This window comes from Anabrus simplex, chromosome 6 (assembly GCF_040414725.1).
Source record: "Anabrus simplex isolate iqAnaSimp1 chromosome 6, ASM4041472v1, whole genome shotgun sequence".
Lineage (NCBI taxonomy): Eukaryota > Metazoa > Arthropoda > Insecta > Orthoptera > Tettigoniidae > Anabrus > Anabrus simplex.
This window is the reverse complement of record NC_090270.1, coordinates 259,355,575-259,369,830: the sequence shown is the minus strand read 5'-3', so window position 1 is coordinate 259,369,830 and position 14,256 is coordinate 259,355,575. Positions and strand designations below refer to the sequence as shown.

The 14,256-nt window shown below is 39.9% G+C and overlaps 1 protein-coding gene across 5 annotated transcripts in view; it reads right to left on the bottom strand.

The window, feature by feature from the left end:
- The window catches only part of LOC136876417 (eukaryotic translation initiation factor 4 gamma 1), a 700,368-nt gene that overhangs the window by 489,983 nt on the left and 196,129 nt on the right, over positions 1 to 14,256 (bottom strand). Inside the window, exons 2-3 of one of the 5 annotated variants that reach the window (XM_067150372.2) lie at positions 2,468 to 2,493; positions 2,060 to 2,332 (exon numbers count right to left, since the gene is read on the bottom strand). In XM_067150372.2, coding sequence (XP_067006473.2) covers positions 2,060 to 2,332; positions 2,468 to 2,493 — 299 coding nt within the window. Of the gene's footprint in view, positions 1 to 2,059; positions 2,333 to 2,467; positions 2,494 to 4,164; positions 4,226 to 4,404; positions 4,553 to 7,221; positions 8,055 to 14,256 lie in introns of those variants that run through there. The other 4 variants (XM_067150374.2, XM_067150373.2, XM_067150375.2 and 1 more) reach the window with 4 other exon arrangements.

Genomic DNA, 14,256 nt, shown 5'->3' with positions numbered 1-14,256 from the left:
TTTGCATGTCATTTAGAAAGTTTATTCGAAATACGGATAATTCGTAATTCGAAGAACAATGCTCCATTAGCAAAATTTAGATTAATTCAAAACTGCTTTCACATTACAAATAGTATTTTAGCGAGCAATTTAAAATAAAAATTTCTTCACGTCACCATACAACTCATCTTTCGGAACGTGCAGGAGTAGCTTTCTGCGCTTTCACTCACTTCGTAGTGTTTGCAGTGTGCTTCATAGTTGCCAAGTTTGAGTGAAATTGTAATTCTTTTGTATTCAGGGTTTTATGAAAGGGCACTATACCACGAAGCAGGCAGTGTACGTAAATGCAGAATCCGTAAACAATGGCGATGGCGACGTTTGGCGATAAAGCACGGCTCCTATAGCCTAATCAATTCGTATGCGCTGAACAATATTATCAATGCCAATGAAACTGCATATTTGCTTTTTTAATTCCGGGCCCAAACGGAGCTATGGTTTTAAAAGAGAAGTGCCGGGCCAGGAAATCGTACAAGGGTAGGGGTCGCCAAACTGTTGCAATGCAGACAGAAGTGGGAGACTTCCTCCCCTCGTCATGGGAAAATTCGAAAAGCCACAATGTTTTAAAGGACGTCTGGCACTTTACGTGTAAGTACAAGGCATCTAAAAATGCAAACAGTACAGTAATAAAAAAAGCACTTGCACAGGAGAGCCAGGATAATTTGTCCTCTTCTTTAAATCGTATTATTTTTTCTTTCGTTGTGTAAGGTTATGCTTGCCAGCTAGTTATCCAAGTACATTATTTGAATAATGTGAATGAACCTTGTTGGATACAGTTTGGAAATAGTTTTTAGCCATTACATTTGAAAGGTTTAAACTTCGAATCAAGGTCATTGCATATAATGATGGATCTTAGAATACTTCGTGACGCGGCAAGGGTTAGCATTTCCAAATCATGAGAGAAGTACCTAGGCGGGTAATAGTACAAGGATAGTAATGGCCCTGTGTTGTAATGCAGATGGAAGCGAGACATCTTCCTCCCCTGATCATAAGATCCAGAATGGTTTAAGGGCATCTGATACCTTCTGTATTCTAAAATGCGTACAGGGGGTAGTAGTCCAATTAATAAAGCTCTTGCACGAAGGAGCCATCATAGATTTCTCCTCGCATTTGAATCATATTTTATTGCTTTCGTTGTGTGAGGTAATTTTTGGTAGCTATCCAAGTGCATTATTTGAACTGTAAATGCACCTTGTTGGATACATTATAGAAATGGTTTTTCCCATGGTACTTGAGAAGTTTAAACTGTGATTCAAGGTTAATTGCATGCAGTAACGGTTTTTGGAATATTTTGTGACAGGGCAAGGGTAGACATTTCTGAATTACAAGTTGGTGGTTAATTCTAAATCACGTAGTTTGAAGTCCAATTTTTGCATCTCAACAACTTAGAATTAATGAGCTTTAGCTGTATCTGCCACATCGGCCCTAAATGCAGGTCAGTGGTAAATGGAAACAAAAATTTAAACAAATAATCAGCTTGATGGACATTTGTGAACAGATCACTGTCTATCCCAGTTTGTCGAAGAAATCATGCAGAAGACATATGAAGTGGAAATTGGCATAGTCCTTTTGTGTTTGACCGATAGCCTTGATATTTATATCCACCCTGTGTAAACGAGTGAAAAGCCCTGGTAATATTCTGAAATAAATCTGTGCACCAAAACCTCTCTTACCAGTAATCTCTTAAAAATTTATTTGAAACATTGAAGCACCATTTGCTACCAGCCATCAGTCATCTAACTACTACAGATTTCCTTCCAGCTTTACAACAGTTTCCATCAACTGGCACAATATCCTTCAACCTCGCATATCCTCAACCTTGTTACGACGGACTCAACCAGCTGGAATGAGAATTACTTGCATACCACTAATTGAGTAGGGGTAAGCGACTTGCTATGATAATGATTTTTAAAATAATGTTGGCAACCTGCAAAGACATTCATACAACTACGATACTGCCCAACCTAGAAAGACAAAAGTATTAAATATAAAATAACAGTGCTCTCTTCACAGTATTGCATACCTTGTGGCATCTGAGGTTGGCCCTGCAAGTGCGGTGGTCCTTGCTTCCCCATATCTGCGGGCCCCGGCGGAGTTGATGTAGGGGCGGGGCCCGGAGGTCCTCCAGAGTGTTGAGTCTGCGATGGTGGTTGCTGTTGGTGAGGAGGTGGAATGGGAGGATTAGCCCCGTGATGAGGATGATGTAGCCCCCGCAGCTGGGGCCCTCCAGGGGGGCCTCCCCCACCTGTTTGTTGGGGAGGAAAATTTGCTGCTACATGGAAGCTAACCTCGGGCCCTGAAACAAGTACATTTCAGTTGTAACCAACCGCAAAAGATTCAAGTATAACAACACAGTACATTAAAATACAGAACTTCACATTACTAGAATGAAAAGCAATATAAAACCCAAAACAAATAACAGGATACTTACTTTGTGGGGTAGTTGAGCGTGAAAAACTGACTCATAGTTAAGGCAACTTAAGACAAAAAATATCAGCTTTCATAAGAATTAAGTTAGAAGCATTAGTAACTAGAAAGTATTTTCATTAAAAACAATGAACTTTTGAAAAAGCTACACTTTTAACAAAGGCAACCTGAGAAGACATGACACTGAGGCATGCGAAGTTAACAGCTTAGATCTTCGTTTTAGGTACCTCCTGAACAACCTGGGAATTGTAATGACAAATACAACTTCAGTCATTATTATGTAAACTAGTTAAGATATGGAAGTGCAAGAATACACTTAAGAGATCTATCAATCACTACAGATCTGCATTTAGCAGATGGCAGATTCCCTATCTGTCGTTTCCCTAGCTTTTTCTTAAATGATTTCGCGACGGCACCACGCGACAAAGCTCGAGTATTTGCACGAGGCATGCTCGGATGTGTCATCCCTCGTGAGTGGTTTTTACATAACAGCCGGATCGATACATATCAAGAATCTTCCATAAGCGAGAGGATAGGAGAAAATTACACTGCTTATAGCTTCATTCATGACCGAGCAATCGTGACCATAACCAAATTTAATGAAGAGCGAATTAATGTTGCTGATCAGGGACAACTAAGAAATTTAACAATACGAAGAAAAAAGGAATAAGGAGTTACAATTTACACATTCTACGGATTTTTACATACACAGCAGCGTGAGCTATACTGCAATTGCGTGCGGACCCGAATGATAAACAGCAAGTGATTTAAATTTGATTGAACGTGGCATCTTTACGTCCTAATCACACTACAAGTCGCGTGAAGAGACAAGGACTAATCAGATATCTGAAATAAATTTCGATTGTTGAAAGTATAAGCACTTGCCAGTGCGTCGCCAAAAGCCGCTGGATGGGACGTAAAACCAGTAAGATTTATTAGCACTGTCAGTATTTCAATTAGTTTGTTAGAAGAGACCGTGCCCACTTACATAAGAATAGCAAAGGCCACATGGTACTAACAGTACTTCAGAGTGAAAAACAAATGAGCATAATTTCTGCCGACACGCCTAACAAGTTAACTGCAGTCTCTCGGAAGAAGGCGGTAGAGTTTAAGAGGGGTCTGCCCCTAGACAAGGGGGATGGGTCAAGTCGGACGACTTAAAATCGATACTAGCAGTTGCACCACTTTAAAATATCGACAATGCCAATTTCTTACATTCTGAACTCAAATGGGTTTCAGCATGCTAGTATCAAACAGCCGTCAGAAATTCTTTCAACCACAACGGTAACTGTCAAAGAAAATTATATATATAGAAAATGGAATACTCGACCAGTTCCCTAAGTCAGCACTAAGATTTTGCCTGAATTCAAGAACTTACTTTAGAGCAATCGTTAATTCTATTACACAACAGCGATTATGCTAGTTTAGTCTCTGTTCGTACGCGCGTTAATGGCATACACACCAAGACAATGAAGGAACCAATTACAAAATGAGCTACAGAGATGAGTCAATTGTACAACATCGCGTCAAATGACCTATCCGGGTAAGCCTGCAGAGAGAGAGAGAATCGGAGACATTTGCTACTTCCACACGGCTAGCCAAAATACCCGATTAAGAACAGCTACACCACACTACTCTCCAAAGAATACAAATGTTTTTAAAAAATCACTAACTACAGTAAATTCAATAAATTACGCACACCTACAGATTCAGCTAGTGCTGCTGCATCGATTTTTGAGTGCTTCATTAAATGCAACACACACTAACGCCCCACACATATTGATCACGACCATAGTAAACCAAATGACGCAATTTAAGTAAGTCACAACACTTATTTTTCAACATCTACTCAACAGATAGTCACAGGAAATTTTGCGACACATTATTACTGTTACCATGGCAGTGCACGTCTTGACGACGCAACATTAAACGTGTACTTACTTCCGGTGTTGGCGGAGATGATCCGGAATTGGCTGACGGCTGGCGGTGGCGGGTGCTGTGGCGGGGGCTGACCGCAGTGGGACATGAAACAGTGCATGGTGGGCTCCTTCCTGCCCCCATAACGCGAAACCATCGTAATTGAAAAATTACTATTTCAGCTTAACTCTAAATCACTAATACCCCTTCCTAGGGTAACAAACAGGGAATTATATTTCACACATATTTAAATTTAAAAACAAAAACCGATTCCAGAAGAAAAATATTCATCTAATTACCCTGATGAATTTTACTTATATAAAGATAATGAAAGCTCTCTAAATTTGAACACCTCAAGTCCATAAAAAAAAAATTTAACTAACGCATTAGTTTTAAATACAAAACTACCATCGTTTACCTGAAATTTTGTATTTCTCGATATCAACCACATAAAATAGCCAACCGCTATACAATTTTCTTCCACCTTCATTGCAGGTAGAAAATGAACACTGAGAATATTCAGGATTGAGACTTCAGAGGAAAAAAAGATGGGTCGGATACTACTAATGACTAGTAATTGCTTTCTAACCCTAAGCTCTCCACAGAAATATTCACAAATGAAAAAATCTGTCCACGTTTCTCGTTATTTAGTTCCACTGCAGCAGACCAGGCTTCTTCCATGGAGTTTTAACTAATCGATACGTGGGTTGGGTTTAAGCCCACTTGCTAAGAATCTCTCCACAAAAAGGCTTCATTGGGGCGGTTGCCTTGTTTTTCCTCTCCCACTTTTATAACACTAACAAGGCTTAATGCATGAACCATACATCACTCCACCAATAACGTAAACGTTATCACTAAAAAAGTCCATCAGATACGCGGGATGAAACGCTTTGACACTAGCAAGAACAGGAATGATATTTCAACGGCACTGCAATGGGCTGAGTAGCCCACGTGACGCCATGACACTGAGCGCTAGCTAGCCCTCCCTCCAAACGGCGCACGCATGCGTGCAAGTGTCCAACCAAAGAACTTCAACCAAAATACCCCACGTTGTCAGCGAGCAACGCACGGAAAAATACTTGATCTACGAGCATAAGGTATGTAACACCCAACACTTTGTCTTTTTAAAACTGTGCATAAGTTTGGAAAAGACACCATACTGACCCGAAATTTGATAAGCTTGACGATTACGAGTATAGCGGCGTTGCCATGTACTTATGAGAACACGTGGAAATCACAGATGATTTTGCCTTAAATTGTCCAGGAACCGAATCCGACAAACATTTCATACAATACTTAAGGATAGAAATAACGCAACTCAAAACCGTCTTATGAAATAACCAGAATACAGTTCATGTGCATTACAGGAATTATTGTTTTGTTGTTGCTCTTAGTAGTAAGAGAAATTTGCCCTACCAATAAACTCTAGACCCAGGAAATGCCAACAAATTAACAGCGAATATGCACATATTACTACATACCTACTACGACTATATAGCATAGCTTATCGCTCATATGAACCTACTGGGCGTGGCCTACATCGCCGTCTCACATCCCGTCCTACAATTTACGTTTTATCATTGTTCCCGAGCATTACAGAATTCTTCTTCGGAAGCAGACAATTTTTGTGCCAAACATGTGAAATTAACTATTAGTCAGGGCTTCAACTATTTTCGAGAGAAAGAAAAATTCAATCTCAACAAAAACTTCAAGTGAACGACATGGTTATCTCATGTAGTTGTGTAACAGCATTTATACCGTCTATCGTAATAACAGGTGTTCAATGTAAAACATTGAACCAGCTTCCCTTATACACATGGAGAGTACATAATTATGCAGTTCAATTTCGTAGACTATTACGTACAGTGCTCAATGCATATTATGCCTGAGAATTCGTGGAATCTTGGAAAAGTAATTAACCAAGAAACGAAAGAAATCTAACCAGTCCAAATGGTTAGTAAAGAAGGATGTTTTGTAATTTTTTAAGCAATAAGAAACAACTCAGTGCCGATATTTTCGTTCCGGAAAAAACGAAGCAGTCTCTCTGGCTGACTGGCCAGCGTACTGGTTTTCGATTCAGAGGGCCCGGGATTAATTCCCGGTCGCGTCAGGGATTTAAACATCGTATTGTTAATCGTTCCGGAAAAAACGAACGCAGTCTCTCTGGCTGACTGGCCAGCGTACTGGTTTTCGATTCAGAGGGCCCGGGATTAATTCCCGGTCGCGTCAGGGATTTAAACATCGTATTGTTAATTCCCCTAGTTCGGAGACTAGGTGTTTGGGTTCATCTTACTACATTTCTCACTTACAAACAACACATTGCCGACCAACAAAGAAACACGCAATAATGAATACACCCCTCCACATTGGGTGGCGTCAGGAAGGGCATCCAGCTGTTAAGCTAAACCATATTAGGAACAGGCCCGGAATACACAGAAGAATCAGTAATATTCTCAGATGGAATGCAAAAAAAAAACATTTAAAACAAGGAAACGGACTCAACCTTGGAAAACAATTCATTGTAAGTTCGTAAGAAATCATCACTCATACGATGCCACTGTTAACTGGTATTCTGAAAATAATAATTATGTAACAACCGATGGAGTGATGTTTTGAAAAAACTGATTATAGGCAATTTATTATTATGTTCCCGGGACCTCCAACCTCAATGCAGAAGTACAATGCTTAGACATCATTCAAACCTCTCGTTTGGAACTCTTATTAGTACCATCACGTGATCGCACTTACACCTCCGGTAACTTTCACTCGAATCAGAATCAGCTATCACAACTGCTATATTCTACACTCATGCAACCACTACCACTAAACACGTTGCCTTACCTCTTTGGGGGATAAACATCTGGCCCTCTTCTGGAACCACCACCATGGCCGCCAAATTTTCGGGCTTTTGATTCCTAATTGATTTTTTTAAGTCCACATTGTGAATGTCCAGACAGGCGGCACAGCCTGCTTAGTTCTTATCTAAGTCTGAGTCTCTATATACAGCTCTCCTGAAACTGCAGTAAGAACATAAACACGCGTTTACATAACACCGCAGCCCACTCCCTGGGGTAAATAGTAAGAAAAGAAATAAATCACTGAAAAATGACAGCGAACAATGTTATAGTCGTTATCAACATAGGAATACTGTAGGAGAGTGCCAAGAGTATCAATTAATAACACGTTTCGTTGTAAATGTGATCTTGACAAAAATCATTCGATTCAGGGCGAATTATTTACATGACCCAATTTCGGTTGGGTAAATACAAAATAAAAACACAGCACAAACACACGTTATAAGCTCGCCGAGAACAAGCATCCAGTAAGACCAAGAACACCCCCAAGCACGTCCTGCAAGGTACACCCCTCAATGCTCCATATGGCAGAGCAAGCAACAGCACACACACACACCGAAGTGACTTGCACCACGATATTCACATGACAGGAAGCACACGTCACCGCAATTGACTTCTCAATGGCAAGTATTGCTTGTAGAAAAGCATAATTCTTTACATCGCCTTAAATCACATCAAACGTCGCCTTTGCATTAATTAATTTATTTAGAATAAGATCGAAATTCACCAAAGAGTCATTGTATCCATACGAATTCCTCAAAACATGACAACACGAAACTCCACCTGAATAAGAACAGCCGACGTGGCTGCCGATACCAGCAGCTAGCTAGCTCGAACAGTACGTGGCATTGGACGGAGCCTTGCCATGTCTCCTCCGCTCCTCTCCCCGCCATTAGCGACGAACAGGAAATAGGTTCCACCAAAACTAACGAGAAAAAACGCTGTACTACAACACGTTGCCTAGATGAAACGAAAGATGCCAAGGCTGAACGAACATAAAATAAAATCCATATTAGCTCTACTACGGATTGTGAATACTTAATCAAATCTGTCAAAATTAATATAAAAACAACGGCATGCATGGAAGAGGACGGAAATCATCCGCATACACAGCGAGTGAGCATCGGCGAAAATCATAATACAGTCTTCCGAGGAGCACGTGGTTTGACTCGTGGCATTCTACGACACAAGATGGCTTCGAGTTAACATCAAAACGCGAATACAACAACGCCAAAATATCACTTAGTCCACGAAAGCAATTAATATACCTCATATGGCTGACATAATACGGTACTTGTTATTTCTGCCGACTATTAAACTGGCTCCGCCTACTTAAATTATTTCTCCTACTCGATCCCTAATTCATGAAATCTGGTAATGGCCTACTACGTGACAACAGCAGGTAGCCCCGAACAGGTGTAAGCTCGTATCAAATCTGCAGAAGGCGAAGAAAAAATGCAGTGCTACTAAAAGTACAGCATACTTCTACAGAAGAGATCCATCCCACAAAGATAAAATCGTTTCACTAAAAAACACTGATCGAACGTTCTATAACGGGGTTTCGTTTACATTAAATAACATTAAGTGTGAATCGGCTCTAAACTGATGGTTCCTATGAATAGGCGTTATGGAAATACTAAGCCAAAAATTTAACAATACTGTTTTTCGTCAACCACTTGCAACTGCCACAGAATATCGCAAGTACAGTATGTTTACACCTGCTGCACGGGAATCTTCAACACAGTGTAACAAAACCGAGAAACGTCCAAGCTTAGTAGGGCCTATCCATTCCGGTTTAATCACTGGCAATCCTTGGTTTAATTGACTTTGTCACGGATCTCCTAAATAACGTCGTAACACTGTATTAACTATTGATCTATAGGCCTACATAAAATAAACGCATGGCAACGGTCAGCACGTTGTAAATTAAGATGTAAATAATAATGTTATTTGTTTTACGTCCCACTAACTACTCTTTTACGGTTTTCGGAGACGCCGAGGTGCTGGAATTTAGTCCCGCTGGAGTTCTTTTACGTGCCAGTAAATCTACCGACACGAGGCTGACGTATTTGAGCACCTTCAAATACCGCTGGACTGAGCCAGGATCGAACCGACCATGTTGGGGTCAGAAGGCCAGCGCCTCAACCGTCTGAGCCACTCAGCCCGGCAAATTAAGATGTAGAAATGAATCAGATCTGGCATAACAGTAATCAAGGCTTATCCAACATAACACCTTATTACATAAAACGTTTCCACCATAAAGCATCCAATGTAAACCATGACTGATAAATAGCATATTCAGAAATAATCAAGTACATTATATATATATATATATATATATATATATATTAATAGGTTTCGACCACTGAATTCTTGTCATAAAAAGAGAAAACAACCTGACTGCCTTATTTCAATGTTTCCGGTGCACAATGCCGTTTTGACCCAAGTCAGAAGCATAAACCAAACTGATATGTATAGTTTTACCCAACTGAATTCCACCCTGCCATCTTATAACTTTCAAGAAATAATTCATGAAAATAACGAACAATCAAGGTAAACGATTACAACATTGCGCAACTCCCGTAACTATTCAAAACCAATAACTTTTTTAGAATTTGCTTTACGTCGCAACATCTTATAGCGACGATTGGATGGGGAAGGGAACGCCGTGGCATTAATTAAGGTACAGTCCCAGCGTTTGTCTGGTGTGAAAATGGGAAAGCACGGAAAACTATCTTCAGGGCTACCGACAGTGGGGTTCGAACCCACTATCTCCCGGATGCAAGCACACAGCTGCGCGCCCCTAACCGCACGGCCAACTCACCCGGAACAAATAACTCGATCTATTATCAACTCTCCACTGCAGATTAATAGATAAATTATCAACGTGAATTGACTTTGACTGCCTGTAATCACCGTAGACAAATATCGCTCAGCATGGCCAATTCAGTACTTCGTACTGTGCTATATTCAAACCTACGAAATATTTTTCTTTTTACCCCAATTACTTCGCGAATGTTGACATTCTACTCCTGATGGCAACTTACTGCTTTTCATATAGTTTATTCACCACCAATAATTATAATCCGCTTGTTAGATTGAAGGTCAGCGTTATGACCTTCGGTTCAAAGGGCCCCTGGTTCTATTTCGACCGGGTATGAGATTTGAGCCGCATCTGAATAATTACTCTGGCTCGGGCGTTTATGTTTGCCTAATTACATACCTTTCCATATACACACCACACCACACCACACCACACCACACTAAATTCACCTGCTGAAAAACAACCGAGGAAAGAAATGGGTTCTTATTACTCCCTCGACCAGCCTAACAGCGCATTTGTCTCGTTTCGCTGTTAATTCCATCGCAGAAACGCGCAGCAGTAAATGCATCGCTCTCCGTAGGGCTGACGTTAGGAAGGGTAGGCCAACGTAAAAGAGAGCTAAGTCCACATATGCGACACAGTTCGCACCCGCAATCCCAACAGCGTGTGGTAAAGGCAAGAAAATAATAATGATACGTGTGTAAAATCCCTTCAGTAAACAGGGGTCTTAAAGGGAGACGGGGTGCATGAATTATTTCCCCCCAGAAAATGGTTCTGTAACACTGACATTTCGTCTACCCAAGAATTCTGCGATGGTACGTGTACAAAAATTCGCTTCCGCAACCTTGGAAATAATAAGTCGGAGTCAAAACAACTGCACCACACACCAGCCTCGTGCCTGATAAGATGAGAAACGCTGGCTATGGGTAGAGCTCTGCGCGGATATACAAAATATTACCCGCATCCGCACTTCCTTCATCCGCGAATGGTTATCCGCACCGTTATCTGCGGGTAAATAACTACAGTATATTACACCCAAGGTTTTTTTACTGTACATACTCTCTGCATGCTCCACTACATGAGTAGTACTACATGCACTTACAATACATTTCCTTACAAATGCACACACATAAATTACATTTGAATAATTAAATTTCTAGATGACTGTTAATTTTATCACTATCAATCAATATCAGTCTTCCTTTTTCCTGAGAGCTTGAAAGTCCAGAGCATTAACAAATTTGGGAAATTCCTTTAAATACTTTTTCAATAGCACAGATTTCTGCACTGGCCAATTATCATCTCACTGGCCAAATGTCATCTCTATTAACACTATTTATCAAGATTTGCCTAATATTTTTCACCTCACTGCACACGAAAGTTATATGATCAATTGTCTGAGGGCTACTGTTACAGGAACACTCGGACTAACATGTAATTTTAAGTATGTATAAGTACGAAGCAATATTTCCATGTCCAGTCAGTATTGTAGTCATATTTGGTGTTAAGTTGATTTTGGAACGTAATCTGTCTGCAACTGTTGGAAAGAATTCCTTTGCACGTGTGCCTTTTGAAGTTTGTTTCCATTTTTGCTGCCATTCATGAATTGATTCTTCTCTGAGATTTTTCTTTAATGTAGAGATGGGTATTCTATCAAAACAGATTTCATTTAATTTTGCAGCCTCCTTTGCAATTTTATCAGCTAGTTCAATGCCTTCAACACCTATATGTGCCTTAACCCATTCAAATTTTATTCTCCAATTATTTCTTTTTATAGTAGCTGTAGTCTTTCTTATATTCTCAATCAGTTGGTTATGATTTCTGAAGTCCGCAATGGAGTCAATTGCTATCTTACTATCTGTGTAAATAATTGCTTTCTTATCTTCGTCATCCTCTGCCCTAGTAGTTACTAAGAATTCCAGAGATTTTAACATGGCTAATTGATCCGCCTGATTATTCGAACAGTTGCCTTGCAGTTTAAACTTCAATTGGTCTATTAATTCATGAGATCAGTATATAGCTATGCCAGCTCCCACTCCTTCTTCACTTTTGCTTCCATCTGTGTAAATTTTCCATGGGATATATTCATTTAATGCTATTCTTGGATCTTCGATACCAGGAAACTTGGCTGGGTGGAGCCACCTCATAGGTTTTTCTTGGTGATCAATGACATAATTCATAGTTGTTTTGCCTGATTTGATATTGTATAGAGTAACAACCTCTCTTGCCTTGATATCTATAGGAGTAATGATACACAGTGCCTCATGAGATACAGTGCAGTACGATCTTGCTATCCTCGATAGAGTAAGTCTTTGCACTCTCACGTATTTAATCAGATTACATTTCTTTTCTACGGATTCTATTCAAGGTATTGACGCGGATAGATCTGTTAACATAATACAATAGGCATGATACCGGGCACCAGAACCCCTACAGTCACAGGTTCATGAGGGATTTCTCTAGCAACAACTACTGACGTATTGGCGTTTGTTCCTTCCATTAACTACGGGCAAGAGCCAGTTAGGCTTAAGTCAGTTTCGGCTTTATGGTCTCAAGGTTCTTTATATGTCACCATTCTCCCATACCAATGCCAAGGATCACCCGATCACAAGCAAAAATAAAGAGTATACCTGATTGAAAATCAATAAACTTCATTATTCAGAAATGATCAGCAAAATTATCCGCACTGCCATACAATTTGCATCCGCCAAGGCAACTTAGCGCATATCCGCATCCGTGCAGGGTTCTAGCTGTGGGTAATATCGAGTACAGTAATAAGTTTAAAAGTCTGAGAATATATGTAAGTAGATTATTGAACATCATCTTATGGCAATGACAACCTATGTTAACTGAGAGAAAATCAAGAATTAGTCATGTCCATGATGAGATTCTGCCAGCTGAAAGGAGGGAACTACAGTAGTATTTGGAGAAGTAACAAATTAGAAAGTCATCATAAAATTAACCTTATAACATTCCTATGAATTCATGTAGTAAAACAATACAATAAACTTCACTCAGAGTAATAATTATTGTGTATTTGACAGTAAGCCAAAGAAAGAAAGAAAGAAAGAAAGAAAGAAAGAAAGAAAGAAAGAAAGAAAGAAAGAAAGAAAGAAAGAACAAACTCCAGATACTATTTCAATGTATTGTTCTACATTACGGACTGACAGCCTTCCCACATGAGATCATTTTAAATACCCCCATGGCGAATTACGTAAGTGGTGCTCTTCTCGTTCACAACGGATGCCACAATACTAGGAAGTTGAACACTGAAAGCAAACGTCTCGCGGCACGCGGCCTCAATCCACGACCTTGCCACTTCTTCCTTCTTGTGACGTATCCGTGACAATATTCAACACAGGAACACAGCGTACAGTTCAATACAAATAACCGCGTAACGATCATGAAACAGCTGCTAACCATCACTGAATACTAGCGATTCACGGGAATACCTAATCGTCAGTCACGCGCGAACTTAACATATATTATCTACACAGCGCGATAGACAACGGTGTACCTGAAATTTGACAGGACTGAGGGTCTTCAAAGGGATATAAATTCACCTGCTGAAAAACAAGAAAGAAGTGGGATCTTACTCCTCCCTCGTCCAACCTAAAAGCGGATTTGTCTCGTTTCCTGGTTAATTCGACGCAAATATTGAGATGATACTCTTACCTTTAAAAATACTGAGGTTTTCTTCTCAGTCTTAAGCCCGATATAATATGCATTTCAGCAACACAGATTATGATCGACATCACTCCCTACTGCACACACAAGTTTATTTCTCACGAGGCCTCAAGCTCTTTATATAAAACGAGAAGAAAAAGCATCCGCGAAAAGTAATAACATCATTGCATCGCTGATCAACTTCTAGTATTACATGATAATCTCATTCTATGCCAATAGTCGTAAGTTAAATTGAGCATGTTTCAAACTGTAGCTTTATTTTTTACCTCTCCAATCAGAATTTCCGAATTAACAACAAAGTTAATTTATTCTTTCTTGACCCTTTTTACCAACTATCTAGAGTGGGTAATAATAAATACAAAGAACAGTTTTACGGTCGAATGCCCTTCCAGACGCCAAACCGATGTTGGAGAACGAATCCAATATTACGTGTTTAATGTGATGGCTGGTAGTGTGATGTGTTGCAGGTAAATGAAGATGCGTATTAACACGATCTCAAACATCCATCCT